Here is a 15,593-nt window from a genome sequence, read left to right as displayed (position 1 = left end):
CTGGAACTCATGACAATCCTCCTACCTCAGCCTCCTGAATACTGGGATTATAGGCCTGTACCGCTACACCCAGCTGGCCTAGTCAGATTTTTAATCATAATCCAATGTGAGATTTGTGCTTTGTTATCCCAGTGAACACTTAATGACTTTATTTATCCACCTGGTGTAATTTCATGCCAAGATACAATTTCATGGCTATTTGGAATATTTTTCCTAGTAATCAGCTAAAATGAAATATGTAGTTAATAACCAAATTTGACATTATTTATGCAGATTCAGGCAATATCCTTTGTATTCATATGTATGGATTAGATAGGTTTTTTAGGTACTTTTTGGAATGTAGGACTCACTTTATATAAATACGATAATACTCATTTTATCTTTAATTAAATGTCCTGTTTCATTTTAAGGTATATGCACCATCCCCAAATTCAGATGATTTCAACCGTGAATCTCCTAGTTACCCATCTCCTAAGCCACCGACCAGTATGTTTGCTAGCACTTTCTTTATGCAAGGTAAGTACTGCCAGAGAGCTGCCACATATGACTGCAGTCATGTATGTATTAGCCCATATTTTAAAATGTGAGGAAAGAAAATCACTGCACAGGTATCTATACATTATCTAGGTATTTGGGGGCTGAGATAACTTAAAATTTAGCTGTATAGTTTTCTACTGCTGTTTTCTGCTTACTGTGAATTAATTGGGTTATCAAGCAAACCACTGGCGTGCCTGTCAAGTACTGATTGAATTTATAAGGAACTTAAATTGAGGAGTAAGTAAAGTTGTTCTGGCTTGTTTTAGAATTTAAAAGTATAAAGGCTATTAACAACACTGGTTTCCCATTTAAATTACAGATGCATATCACACCTAGAATTACCAATATAAACAAAGAGTGAATATCATAGAACAGAGTCAGACTTGTCAGAAGAAGTGTTGCATTTCCTGTAATACATGACTAGCAGATTATAGTCTCCTATGGTTTGGAATTATGAGAAGCATATGATATGGGAGCAATAAGTTATTACATATATGGTTTCTTGACTTTACATTGTAGTGAAGTCACTATGGACATATTTCATTTGAAGGCTGACCATAATGTTGTTATTATAAATTACTTAGGCTTAATATTAAGAGCCTTCTTTATTCTACAGCTTCAAAACGTTCAATAGAATGTACTTTACCTGCAAGAGATTAAGAACTCCTTTGGTATATTTGTGGGTATGCCATTAAACCAAAAATTAAATCCAACCAATCCTCAAATTCAAGATTTTCATTATCTTGCTTTAGTAGAATTTACGTCATCTGAGGATTTTTAGACTGACCTACCTGTTATAGTTTGAATTACATTTCTTTCTGTAAAGCCTATTCTTTCCTTTTACATAGAAATTTTACAGTTGGGAGAGAAGAAAACTGGGTAGGAGATTAAATTGGAAGAAAGAGGAAAAAAATCTGGAGGGTACCTTTTGAATTTTTATAAGCATCATCAAAATACAAAAATTAGCTAAGAAAAATTTTCTTTTTCTCTTTTTATCTTAGATGGGACCCACAATTCTTCTGACCTTTGGAGTTCATCAAATGGGATGAGCCAGCCTGGTTTTGGTGGGATTCTGGGGACCTCTACTTCCCACATGTCTCAGTCCAGTAGTTACGGCAGCCTTCACTCCCATGACCGCTTGGTAGGCAATCACATGTGGCGAGGTGCAGCCATACTTCGCTCTCACATGTGTTTCCTTCGGTATTCCAAGTAGGAAACTTGATTCTCCCAAAATTTCTGAAGTTGGAAGTATTTCTAGGCTTACTCCCCTTACCAAAAGTAAATGACAGTAGTAGCAGTCTTTAGCTGCTAACTTGTAATGCTCTTTTGGACCTGTTACAGTAGTTCTCCCGCATATACACGTACACGTATGAGTCAGAGATACATTTAACAGAGTATGCCTCTGTCCCCTTTTCTAGAGTTACCCTCCTCACTCAGTCTCGCCAACAGACATGAGCACAAGTCTTCCCCCAATGTCCAGCTTCCACCGTGGCGGCACCAGCAGCTCCCCGTACGTTGCCACCTCCCACACTCCTCCTGTCAATGGATCAGACAGCATTCTGGGTGAGCCTTTTGGTTTACAAAACTTTCTGAAACCTATTTGAGAGATTTTCAGTGAACCCCTTATCTTTCATTATATTTTTAGTATTCAGTTTAAAAATGAAGAGCTAGGCATGGTGGCGCACACCTGGAATCTCAGCACTTGGGAGGCTGAGGTAGGAAGATCACTAGGTGATGGAGGCCAGCCTGGGCTACGTGGTGAGCTCAGGGCCAGCCTGAACCATGTAGCGAGACCCTATCTCCAAAAACCAAAAAAGGAGAAGAAGCTTTTAATTTTTGTTAGTATAAAAACTAAGAAGAAATGCAGCTTCAACTTGTGAAGTATAACACATACAGAGTATTTCCTAGTTTGCTATGACAAGCCAGTGGTAGCAGTAGTGACCATCCTTAGAATAATGGCAACTTGCTGAGAATGTACCCTTTCCTGCTGCAGTTCTTGACTCGTTTTCCTCTTTGAAATATCCAGGAACCAGAGGGAATGCTGCTGGAAGCTCGCAGACAGGTGATGCACTTGGAAAGGCGTTGGCGTCTGTGAGTATTGACTTCTGTGTTCTGCTGCGTCGTCTGCACTGCTAGGGGCAGTGGTTAGACTTTGTCCTAAAGGGTGCACTTAAAATGGCTCATGTTAGCACTCTTTTAGAGCTGTTCTCAGTTGACATTGGTGCACACCCTGAAATCGACTCATAAGAGTATCTTCCCATCCCTCGCCTGCAGGAACAGCCCAGTGACTTTAATTTAAGTATCTGTCTTTGTTTTAAGATACAGGTGAAAGAAAGAAATGTGGATTTTTTAAAATTTAAAGAACAAATGGCTGAACTCCATCATTAAGTCTGTGTATTTGTTTTAGACACGTATTTACTTACTGACTTATTAAAATAAATCAGGTAGTACCAAGAGAGACAACACAATCACTCTTCTTATCCAGAGAATGAAATACCTAAGAGCTTTTCCAAAGTGGAAAATGTCTTATGTATAGTTTTTAAAAGAAAAAGCAATCTACTGCAGTTGAGTCATTCAGAACTAGGGAATGAGACTTTAAAAAGCCAGACTCATTGAAGAACTCAGTCTAAAATGAATCATGTTGTAGCATTTTCTTTTTAAATATTTTCTTAAACAGCTAGTTTATATCAATCAATCAGAACATTAGTGACAAAGCAGTGGTTGCTTTTTAATATCTTGACTCTTGAAATGTTAGAATTAAAATCTGTTCTTTTGGAATTCTGCAATTAGAAGAGAGAGCACTGGTCAGTGACCTTTAAAGATTTCAAATCTGACCATTCGGAAGCATCCCTAAAAGTCCCAGGAGTTGCATACTAGTTTCTGTTCATGACGAAAGTGCAACATTTTAACATTTTAACTCCTGAAACAGTTGTTTTGGGAGACAACTCCTACCACTAAAAGGTTTAAAGATAAAACTTCTATATATTGTTTGTGCATATAGGCCTTTTCTTGTAGCCACATACAAATTTCTTGAGAAATAAAATCAAGTCAAATTCATTTGCTGTGTAGTAGAGCCCCACATCAAAGAGGAGCTCAGTAAATGTTTGGTGAATTCAGTCTTGGAACATATATAATAATAGCGGTGATCATAGCAAGACCCACAAAAATTATTAGCTATGATTTGAATACTTTCTAGGTGCTTGACCCTGTGCTAAGTATTGATGTGCCCTGTTCGAGCTAATCCTCAGGAAAACTCTATAAGGTTGGCGTTATTATCCGTATGTTACAAATGAGGAGCTAAGGCTTAAAGGGTTAAGTACCTTGAGCTCAGGAAGATGAAGTAGAATCCCGAAGCTAGTAAGGGTAGTACTCCGGTACAGGAGAACCTCGACCTCACTGGTTTGAGCTGTGCCTGTCCTGGACCCACACTGCCACGGTGATGTGACGTGCAGAAGTGTAGACAAGGGCCAAAGGGGATTGTCTCACTATTTTCTGAACTTACTCCTACTGAGGAAAACTGCCTACTTAGGAAGAAAATTATTATCATATGTTGTTAAGTGCTGGGGACTGCTGGGGGTTTGATTGGCTTGCAGTGTTCTTTCCCCTGATTCTAGAAGAGTCCACTAACAAAAATTTCACATGTAAGTGGACAAAAAACATTTGAACTCGTATTATTAGGTCAGCTTTTAAAGTTGAATGTGCAATTCAGGTGTTTTCTTTTTCCTCCAAGGTCATCTGTTTGAGAAAAACTTGTGTGAAGTACCTTGGCATATAGGCAGGCAAGAATCTGTGGTGCTCTCAGTGGCCTCCAGGCTCTTTGTTACCCGTTACGTCCTCGAGTGTCTTCCCATATTCTGAACACATACTAGCCCAGGAAGGATGGCATGTGGAGAAGAAAATCCAAATTCACTCTGATTGGGAGCCAAGGAAGAAATGTTTAATCTAGTTAGTGGGTGGGCTTTGGTTGTCATGGAAACTCAGCTCTGTCATCCTGTGTTGTTAGGAGGCAGGAGCAGTTAGGTCATTCCATAAATCATTTCTGTCATAGCTGATGGTGATGCATTCCATCTGCTCCATCACTACATGCCATAGTCTTTAGATTTCAAATCCCTTCCCTCAATCTGTCTCCAGCACCCCCAATCCAGACACCTCCCAAACCCATTCTTTCTTTAATTTCTATTACAGACTCACATTCACGTAAATATGTGTTTAGTGCTTTACATGTGCTAAAAAATAAAAAAATTACATTATCTTGGGATAGGAAGGATTAGAAGAGATGAGAAGAACCTTAATGAGGATTACATTGAGTATCTGATATATGTATCAGAATTTTAAGTGTTACAGATATTTGGAAATGTTGGCCGTGAATATTTGAAGTTTTAAGTTATTTAGAACATGATATTTTGAATATAGCATTTAGCTTTAGGTGGGAAAACAGTGTGCATTATCATTAGAAGTTAATTCTGGTTCTCCAGTTGTCTGATATATGCCTTAGAAGGTCTTTCATGTGTGAAACATCAGAGGCTACAACCTTTGTTCTACAGTTTAGGTATTAAAGAGCACACAGAATACTGTGTGATTAAACATGTAAGGCCAGATAATACATTTGCAAAGGTTCTTTTATTTTAGGTTTAAGCCTGGATAATTGTGGTCTTAATCTCTGGATAGCAAGAAAGAGAATTGTACATGAAAGTATTTACACAAAGTTCCCAAAGCCCTGTGGATTATGCATTAGTTTAGATAATAAACTAGGATAGATAGAAGGAAAGGAAAAGCTGTGTATTCGTGCCATTTCTAATGTGTTTCCCTGAACATTTGCCAGACAATAACCCTTTAAGATTGTGCCCATGGAGAGTTCTATAGAGGAAGAAACATCTGGTTTATTTCAGTGCCTAATACCATATCAAAACACTCAGTCTTTAATTTAAAGGAGATCAAACAAGGGGGCTGTTTAACTTTGTTGATTATATCAGACTTCTTTGTGATAATTTATGTTTTGATTTCTACCTCAGAGCAAGGGGGGGGGAGAGAGAGAGAGAGAGAGAGAGAGAGAGAGTGTGTGTGTGTGTGTGTGTGTGTGTGTGTGTGTGTGTTATCTGGATGGTTAAATGGTTGGCAGTCTGTAACAAAAGAAAATTCATGGAAGTTGACATTTAAAAGTAATTCATGAGATAAGTTTCTTTGTTCTTTAGACTCAATAACATTAACATAATAAAGATTAAGTGAAATGTGCACTGTAGTGTTTAAAAAATTGCTCTCACAGTTCCAGGGTTGGGCCTAGGAGGTCTCCATTGTTTCGTTTTTTTGTTTGAGGCCCTTTTCATTAGCCTCTGGCTTATTGGCACCCTGCTGGTTGGAATGGACCATGACTGATAGGAGGAGGAGCCTCATTTGTTGCAGTAAAATAAGGCCTATTACTGCATAAGCCTGGCAGAAGGTGTTGGGAGTCATTCATCATTGGTCATTTAGCAGGAGGGGACGTGGGCTGCTTGCCTGATGAGTTCTTACTCTTACTTTGTGTTCAAAGTAAGAACTAAGTCACCCCGCCCCCATTTTTAAGTTACTGACTTCTTTTTTTTCCCCTCAAACACTAGTGTTAGAGTTCTTTAAGGCCAGAAAATACAAAAAGAAATGTATTTTTTATTTAAAGTGTTCTTTTAATGTTCAAATAAAGTCTGGTATTTAAAATTTCTTAGAGTAACACAACAATCTCTACAGAATAAGTATAATTTATTTGTAATTTCCTAACAATCAATTTACAAAGATTAAGTTTAGTGAAATAATTGATGATCCAAAAGATTGTGTTATGCTTTTTTAATGTTGTATTGGTCTTCCTCTTCCCACATAACCGTTCCTTTTGTGAAAGTAAAAGGGATAAGAAAGAGTCCGGTAATGCTGGGCTATACATTCAGAAAACGTATTGCAAACACTTCTTTCTGTCCTCGCTTTAAATGGTAAAGTAGAACCAGCAAATGTGATTGGTGAGCAGAAAAAAATGACTTTTTATTGTACAAATTGAGACAAAGTACCAGAAATATGTTTTTGTACTTGATACAGTGTTGGTACTCCTCCCTTTTGCACAGTGATTTTTAAAAGTTTACACCTGGTTACACATAGAATTAGAACATTCTGGTAAGTCATTTAGTGGTAATGATCTTATATAACTCTAAAGTATAACTTTTCCTTCTTTGACAAAAGGAGTTGTCACCATTTCTTGACATGCTTAGGGATTCTATAACTGTAAGGGCAGAGTTACCAGGAAAAGTAAGGGTTGGTCAACCCTCAAAAGCCTATATTTAACTAATGAGGTGATATAGACAGCCTAGTTACTGTACATTAACATACATCCCCAGAGTAGTGTAACCGCACTAATGGTTCTCAAATCTTATATGATAAAACTGAATTGAAATAAAATTACCTATATAACAACTTTCCCCTCTTTGATATTTCTATTAATGAGACCCCCAATTATGTAAATACTAAGATAAACACCACCGTTTAAATAGTCCTGATTTTGGCCTAGGGATATATAGCTCAGCCATAGAGCATGTGTCTAGCATGTGAAAGGTTCAAGCTCTAGTGCCCCCCACCTCCCACCAAAAAAGGGGCTTTTTTGTAATCAATAAATATTTTAGCAAATTTCAAGTACAGTTTTGTCACTCAGGTTTTAAAAGGAATATTGAGCACATACTTGTACAAGGCAGAGACAGGCAAAGATGGATCTAGTGTTAACTGTGTGAAGTCCCTGCCCTCAAAGAGTTCACAGGGAAAGAAAGAAGATAAGACAGATAACCGAATAATGATTGTGAGACACAATGTGAAGACAGGGCTAAGGAGAAGGTTGAGTGATTCTGTATTACAAGATAGACGCAAGTGAGGAAGTGACATTTGAGCTAAACAGACTTGGATGTGACACAAAGTTCCATGAGGGAGAAATGAAGAAACAGACATTTTGGAAGCAGGGCAGGCTGTGTTCAGAAAAAGGAAAAGTACTGTTTGGATAACGGGATGGATTATAAACAGAACAGTACTGCGTGACTAGATTGTGAAAGGCGTCAAACATCGTCCTTTTTTAGCTGGTAGCAAATAGGACCTCGACTGTTCACAGCCCTGTGCAGAGACAGCGGCTCAGGCAGTTACACGTGGGGGACCTAGATGGTCCGTCCCTGGGTTACAGTGAAATTCAAAGTTCCGTCACAGCAGGGGATGGTGTGCACCTGTCCCAGAAACCACGCTGTGGGGGCTGTTGTCTACAGAGTGAAGAGTAGAAGAACTGGGGAAGGAAAAGGGAGAGCCGTTAAGCCGACGTGGAGTAGAAGCACAGAGATGGGCAAGGGAGGAAGCCCAGGCTGGTGAGGCGGAGTTTGGGTCTAGCAGTTCTCGGCTGACACAAAAGAAGCGTTTGTCCAGATGGAGAAGTCTGAGGCCACCACTGTGAGGATAAGGAGGTCACTTTCAGAGTCGTTCATGGGGGTGTGAAGGCTGATACTTTACAAAAAACGGCAAGTGCCAAGAGACAGCGCGGAGATACATGGAAAACTGAGACTAGAGTCCTGGGGAAGTGTATAGTAAGAAAACTGGGAGAGGAAGAGAGGTGGAATCTCAGTAAACACATCCAAAGACTGAGGAGTCATTCGGATGGGAATTCTAGCAAGGATTAATTCTTGTAAGTGTGTACTGAGCCCTACCATTTGGAATCTGAAGCTATAGCGATGAATAAGGCAAAGTTCTTACTCTTCTAAAGCTCTTATTTACTAGCGTAAAGGGTAATGTTAGGTAATAAAGAAGCAAATAAATTTAAACAGTTAATATAAAGCATCCTGAAGAAAGCAAGAGCAGGAGGGTATGACAGAGGGAACTCAGTTAATCAGATGCTTTCACCCTAACAGATGGCGTTTAATGATGATCATAGTTTATGTGGAACTATAGCTCTTCTCATTCATCTGCCCACCACCAGTGTTAATCACCCTTTCCTTCCCTCAGTATTATACTCCAGATGTATTTTATAAAAGAGCATTCCTCGCTCATAAAAGGTACAGTTATTTGAATTTTGAACATAAGCAGTGATGTACAATAGTAAAGATGTATGTCGAGACATGTTTTTGTTGAAGTTTGGTGACCTTACCTGTATGACTGAAATAAAGCAGTTTGTACATAGGAGTCACTAGGAACCAAAGGTGACCTATGGCTAATTTTCATATACGGGCTATGAGTTTTTTACAGATAACAATTGTGCCAGGGATAGAACTACTGAGCTATCCCCCAACCCCTAAGTAACAACTTTTTAGACCAATAATATTGATCTTATACACTTCTCTGTTAATTAGTACTCCTAGTCTCTTGAATTCTTTTAGATATTTCGAGACAGGGTCTCATTATGTAGTCTAAGCTGGCCTTGAACTCTCTGTGAAGCCCAGCCTGGCCTGGGACTCAGAGCAGTCCTCTTGAGTTAGCCTCCCAAGTAGTAGGATTGCAGGTGTGTACCACCATGCCTAGCTCCAAAGTCTCTTGAATTCTTTCCCATAGCTTTCCTTTCCTAAAATGACTTCTAATTTGACTGTGCAACTTACAGACCTGGCTATTAAAATTCTTAAAAGTTACTTACAATTAAAATTTATTAACATGATATGAGTCCATGTATTTTACTTGAAGTAGATGAATGTGCCCATCAGAGGAGAGTAGACTTTTTGCCATTTGAAATTTGGAATTAGTGAAAAATTTTAAAATGAAAGCCTTTACATATGTTCATTGTGACTTGTGGAATTTCTTTTACAGGGACCTGTCCTAATGGCTTTTTCAGGTGTTGAAAAATATTATTATGCTTTCTTTAAAACCAATACTTAAAAGCCAGGCATGGTGGCACACGCCTGTAATTCCAGCACTTAGCACTCATAAGGCTGAGGCAGGAGGATCGTTGTGAGTTTAAGACCAGCCTGGGATACAGAGTGAGCTCAAAGCCAGCCTGAACTGCATAGCGAGACCCTGTCTCAAAAGGAAAAAAAAAAAAAAAAAAAGAAAGAAAGAAAGGATTCACTTGTTTTTTTTTATAAGAATAGAGTTGTTCCACAAAAGATCTTTTAGCGACCTTTGATACTTGTGTTAAAGAGACTTTTAAAATATTTTCTGGTTAATTAAGTAAACTTGAATGAATTTCTGTCACCTTTTACTTGGCAGTACAAATACAGCAACATTTTTTTTAAATACCAAAATTTGTGCCTCCAGATATGTTGCCCACTTCAAGGAAATCTGTTTGTAAATAAAGCCCCCACAGATCCTTTGGTGGACAATTTTTAAAAATACTTCAGGGTTTTGTTTTTGTGTTTCACTTTTTCCAAGGGTGAAAAGGACCTTAGAAAGGAAGTTTAATTTTTTACAGTACAATAATTTGGGACTAAAATTCGCAAATAGGTGGTTGATCAAACTGGTAACTTTTAAAATAAGAGGTAAGTGGTAACTATTTTCAAAAACATTTTCTTTGGTTGACTTTTTAAGTTTTTTAAGGATTTTTAAGTTTGTTTGTTTATTTTGTTTGCTTTTGGTAGTGCAGATCAAATCGAGGACCTTGCTGGTACCAGTCATTTCAAAAAGTAGTTAGTAGTTTTGTGAGATGATAATGTTTTAAAGACATCACTTAATTAGATGACATATTCTTGAAAAATTAATTATCAGACTTATTATTGTTATAGTCACTTCTTGTTTTTCCATAGTAACCGTTAGAAACCTTGAATTATTTCTAACTACAATAATATTCTTTTTTATTCTAGTTTTAAAAGTGAGACTATTTTTACCTTTATGTAATAAATTTGTCTTAAATTGATGAAAAACCTTTTCACTGTGGTCTTGGGGTTAAGAACGTCTTAGATTATAAAAATTTCTCCCTGTGGCTGCACTTAAGGTTTTTGCATTCAGGGCATATCGACTCATGTATGTCTCTTGTTTTCTGTTAGATTTATTCTCCTGACCATACAAGCAGTAGTTTTCCATCAAACCCATCAACACCAGTTGGATCACCTTCACCTCTGACAGGTAGGCTTCTCTTCCAACTACTTCATAACATGTGGGTCCACTTGGAAATAATTCAGTCATTTATTTTTCAGTTAAACAAAAGTGTCCTGACATTCATTTTGGAAAATACTGAAATATCTGGTAGTTTTATTTATTTCTCTGTATCTTCTACATACTTAAACTTGTGATTTTTTTGTTTTGTTTTGTTTTTTTCTGGTAACGGGAATCAAACTCATGACCTCCCGCTTGCCAGGCAGGTGCTGTACTGCTGAGCTAAATCCCCAGCCCCCCTTGTGATCATTTTTAATAATTGTAATAGGATACAAATAAGTCTAGGCAATTGGGATGAAGGTAAGATACAGAGGAGCAAAATTAAAATTTTTTTATAAAATGGCGTAGGAAATATACAAAAACAGTCTTTTTAGAAGCATGAGGGTTGGGGATGTAGCTCAGTGGTAGAGCGTGTACTTAGTGTAAATGAAGGCCTGGTTCTCATGCCCAGCACCACAAAATCATGAAAACTGTATGAAACTTCCTCCTCCTTTCCTCCACACTGCTGCTGCACCATGTGTGAAACGAACAGATGAGTGACTGCTCACGTAGATAGGTTGTCTTTGTTTTAAGGCCCACTAAAGTATTACTTCACACACATACACACACACAGTTCTTGGAGGTGATACTGTTTTCTGCTAAGGAAAAGAGCTCTCCATCCTTATGGCTGAATAATGTTAGTAGCGATCCATTAAATGGTTCAGATTTGCTTTACTTCCCCCTGGTTTTTTTCACAATAGTTTTGACAAGTTCAAGATACTGTCCTACAGTATGAATCTGTCGAGACACAGTTGCTGTTGTAAATGAGGACTTTTTAAATACTAGGAGTAAATAATGTTACATGAAAATGTTATGTATCTGTTAAGCTATAATTTTAAAACTCAACCTTTATTTTGTAAGCATTGTTTAGAGAAAAACCTCACTTAAAGAAAAAAAATGCTTAGCTTCTTTTGAAGAAAAGACATTACTAGGGGACCAGCTAAAGTTGCCATATTCCTCCAACAGCAGTTGACTGCAGAAATAATTCTGTTTTCCTAAACCACTAAAAGCCAGTGTTTCCATGGTTTCTGTTTTTAGGCCTGTGTCATTGTGCACGTTTTCTGGCACTGGGGGCTCAGAGGCGACAGGTCCCCCTCTCACCTGTGCTGTGGTGTGCCTGGGGTCCTGCTCCGCAGCTCCACTGTGGAGACAAGCTTCGGGCAGCTGCTGGCAGCTATTAGCAGGTTCTGCCACTTTCGCAGACACTCTGGCTTCAGCTGTCTAGTAAAAGTTGAGCAGCTGTTCCCTACACAGACAAGACTATGAAAGACTCATTGACTTAAAGTTGTTGTTTAACAGAGCTGAAATTACAGAAAGAATGATGTAACTTTTAATCCTATTCACCACCTTGGCACACTTCTACTAAGATTATTAGTGTTTCTGCACAGCCTGTTGCACTTTCTCATCTGAGGTGTCCAAGTCCGTGTTTCCTGTACGGTACATTCCCACTGCTCTCCTCTGCCTAGGACCACAGTTCCTGACTGTCCTCTGTTTAGTTCACACTGGGGAGGAAGGTTGTGGGAGAGCATCTGTGCAGGGACATCAGTGACATGGAGAATCAGACAGAAGGTCCCAAGAAAAATCTCAGGGGCCCTCCTCCATCCTGATATGTTTGAGTAGTAATCTCTCCCCCCCCCTTTTTTTTTTTTTTCTCTGAGATAGGGTCTCACTATCTGATTCAGGCTGGCCTTGAATTCACTATGGAGCCCAGGCTGATCTGGAATTCCTAGCAGTCCTCCTGGCTCAGCCTCCCGAGTGCTGGGGTTAAGACATGTGCCACCATGCCCAGCTTTTCCCCTTACAATTCAACTGATGAATAAAAATGTAGACTTTTAAATTATACAGTGGGGGTTAATAATAGGCCTCCTTTCCAATTTAGCAGGCATAATCCAAGAAAAATACTTTCACATACTCCTGTGGAACCATCAAATCAAGAGACTGATTTTGTGGAGAAGCATTTCCCCTGAATTCTGTATCTAGGAGTTTCTTCTTAGCCCCCCATTCCCTACCGTGTGGGCGCGCACACACACACACAAGGAAATGGCAGTGGAGAGAGAGGAAGAAGAGAGGACGGCACTGTGTTATGATGGTGTTGGCAGGAAGGGGGAAGAAAAGCTGGTCTGCACTCACCCTGCTCCGTCCAGCGAGTACCAGTTGGGTGTGAGCACAGGCTGTGTAAGGAGGGGCACGCAGGAGCAGGCAGCACTCAGGCACCTTCTGAGTTAATTCTGGTTAAACCCCCTCACTGTCATTTGGAACTTTATCAGCCAGAAACTTACATTTCTGCCTATACAGTGTTCATGAGAAAGCTGCTGAGATACTGTTCCAGTGGGGATGCTTTAGGGATGAAAGGAAAAGAAGCTCTCATCCCAGCCAGTCTGAACCATAGGAACGTTTGTTACCACGTGTGGCAGGAACCCCCCCGTCTCAGGGTTCCTGCTCAGCTTCTTAAGAGCTTGTTTTTGTTTTTGTTTTCTGCTGGCTGGTAAGCAAGGTAGCTGTCTAAGGTACTGTAATGTGAGCATAACAGTGTCCGGTAGAAGGAAAACGACTGTGTCTTTCTGTCTATTAAGAAACCTTTTCCAAAAGCCTGTTCAACAGATTTCCTCCCATCATTGGTCAGCCCTGGGCTGAGTACAGTTGCTTGTAACAGACGGAACTTTCACACTAGTCTGAACTAGGAAGGGACAGGCCCACTGAGCCATCCCCTTGGGAATGAAATTGAGACTGACAGCACCTCAACCGAGCGGAGTGCTGGTGTCTGCTGCGCCTGTCAGGAGCAGACACAGCGTTTATGTTAAGAGCGTGTTCAGCAAGAGCATGTGGAAAACAGACAGGCATTCTTCGGCTTTCTTTACTTCCTTATGGAATAGAAATGAATGAAACTCAGTAGTTGCAGGACTCAGTCACAGTCCTCAACATTTACAGTTAAATAAGAAGTGAAATCTTCAAATAGAGCTCAATGAGATACTTATTTTATGATCAACATACCTAGTATTAAAAGTTATCTGATTACAGAAAATTTTTAGTTTAATTGAGAATATAAGATGAACATTGAGACACAGAACTCACAGGAAAGACTTGGTATTTCAAAAGAGTAGGATTTTGAGGAGGAGAAGGAGTGCTCTGTGTAGAAGGAAGGGCATAGCAAAGCCCAGCTGTGAGAAGGTGCATGAGCAGTGCCTCCAGACTCACCGAGGGGATGGCAGTGAGCAGGTCACGCCTGGGTGTGGGGCGCATGGACATGGAGAGCCTGGCTGGGGCCGAGGGGGCCAGCAGAGCACGTAGGCCGCCTTTGCCAATCTTCAAGGAATCTTACGAAAATTTGAGTTTGGGAAGGACTGCAACTAACAGAATAATGGAATATGTAGTAAATGGTCCTAGGAATTCTCTCAGCCGCACAAAATATTGCTGTTGATTCCATAGATTAATAAATGATAGTATATGAAGATTGAGTGAATTGTAGTAACCAGAGCCCTTCCAGATTTTTGACCAAATAATTCAGCTGTTTTATCCTAGTCACCCAGCTAGCTCATTTTCTGTAAATGTTCCATAAACTGTACTATTCATTTCTTTTTTTTTTGGTTTTTTTTTTTTTTTTTTTCCCGGTACCAGGAATCGAACTCAAAACCTCGCTCTTGCCAGGCAGGCACTGTGCTGCTGAGCTAAACCCCCAGCCCCAAACTGTAATATTCAAGTAGGTTTGTTATAACCTTTCCAGAATAAGAGTAGCTTTGGGGGACGATTGGACAGTAAAAAGCCTACAAGAGTGACAGAAATGGTTTCCTGCAGAGAACAGTTGAAAGCTTGTGTTGTCTAATAGAAGGAAGCAGAAGCCCCACCCTGTAGCCGTGCACACCTGCTTTCAGGGACAGTGAAGAAGGAACAGTCTCTTTAAATAGCCTATGAGCTCTCTAGGCTATGTGCTGTTTGTCCATATTTGGATATAAATGCCATGGGTTATGATCACAATGTGGGACACCAATATGATTTGAAATTTGATGAGTATATTTTTATTCACACTAATTTTTTTTTTTAAAAAGAGACTAGTACATGAGATACAAACAAACAAAAAAATAGAACAGTAGCAGCATACCAGTATCACAAACAAACAAATCAAAGCAAGAACATTCAGTGATACAGGGTCTCAGGACAAATTCATACAAATCAACTGTGGTTGTTACATTCCATATCACTATCCTCAACTACATTGCTCAGATTATCAGATGTAAGAATGAAACATTGCTCAAACCATTAAAGAGAATAAGAAAGTAATTCTTCAATAAAACATTAGAGATAATACCGAGTTTCGCTAGACAAGATGGTAGGAGTTCACCATTGTAATTCCATTGCGTATTCTTACCTTCAAATAAGTTGCTCAGACCACCAGACACAAGCATGCAAAGTCAATCGGAACATAAAAAATTGTAAGCATTAACTGTTCATTTCACCACACCATCAGACAACAGCAATACAGTCATCGCAGCTATTCATGTATTTATTTATGTTCTGCCTGCCTTCTTTCTTTTATCTTCTTTCCCTCATCCCAGTCATTCCTTCCTTTGAGCAATTTCTTTCCCTTTCCTATCATCTATTGTATGTTTTGAGTTTTACCTAGTCTTTCAGATTCATACACCAAAGAGACCATATGATGTTTACACATGTGGGTCCAATTTATTTCACTGATGAGTATGGTCTCTAGTTGCATCCATTTCCCTACAAAAGCCTCGAGTTTATCTTTCTTAATAGCTGAGTAATACTCCATTGTATAGAAATACCACAACTTTTTTGTCCATTCCTCAGTGGATAGGCATCTGGGTTGTTTCCAAGAGTTAGCCATAACAAATTGTGCTGCTGTAAACATGGGTGCACATCTGTCGCTGTGGTATGATGTCTTTATTCTTCTGGGAAAATTCCCAGAAGGGGAACAGCTGTGTTAAATGGGACTTCCAATCCTAGTT

At 39.2% G+C, this 15,593-nt stretch overlaps 1 protein-coding gene across 2 annotated transcripts in view; it reads left to right on the top strand.

The window, feature by feature from the left end:
* The window catches only part of Tcf12 (transcription factor 12), a gene marked incomplete at its 5' end in the record, with an annotated part of 395,275 nt that overhangs the window by 340,365 nt on the left and 39,317 nt on the right, over nucleotides 1-15,593 (top strand). For both annotated transcript variants that reach the window (XM_013518905.1, XM_005393856.2), the window contains 5 exon segments: nucleotides 411-516; nucleotides 1,539-1,678; nucleotides 1,956-2,100; nucleotides 2,564-2,628; nucleotides 10,485-10,563. In XM_013518905.1, coding sequence (XP_013374359.1) covers nucleotides 411-516; nucleotides 1,539-1,678; nucleotides 1,956-2,100; nucleotides 2,564-2,628; nucleotides 10,485-10,563 — 535 coding nt within the window.

Source organism: Chinchilla lanigera, unplaced genomic scaffold, assembly GCF_000276665.1.
Source record: "Chinchilla lanigera isolate Chin_1 unplaced genomic scaffold, ChiLan1.0 scaffold00049, whole genome shotgun sequence".
In the NCBI taxonomy this organism is placed as follows: Eukaryota; Metazoa; Chordata; class Mammalia; order Rodentia; family Chinchillidae; genus Chinchilla; species Chinchilla lanigera.
This window is presented reverse-complemented; position numbering and strand designations above follow the sequence as displayed.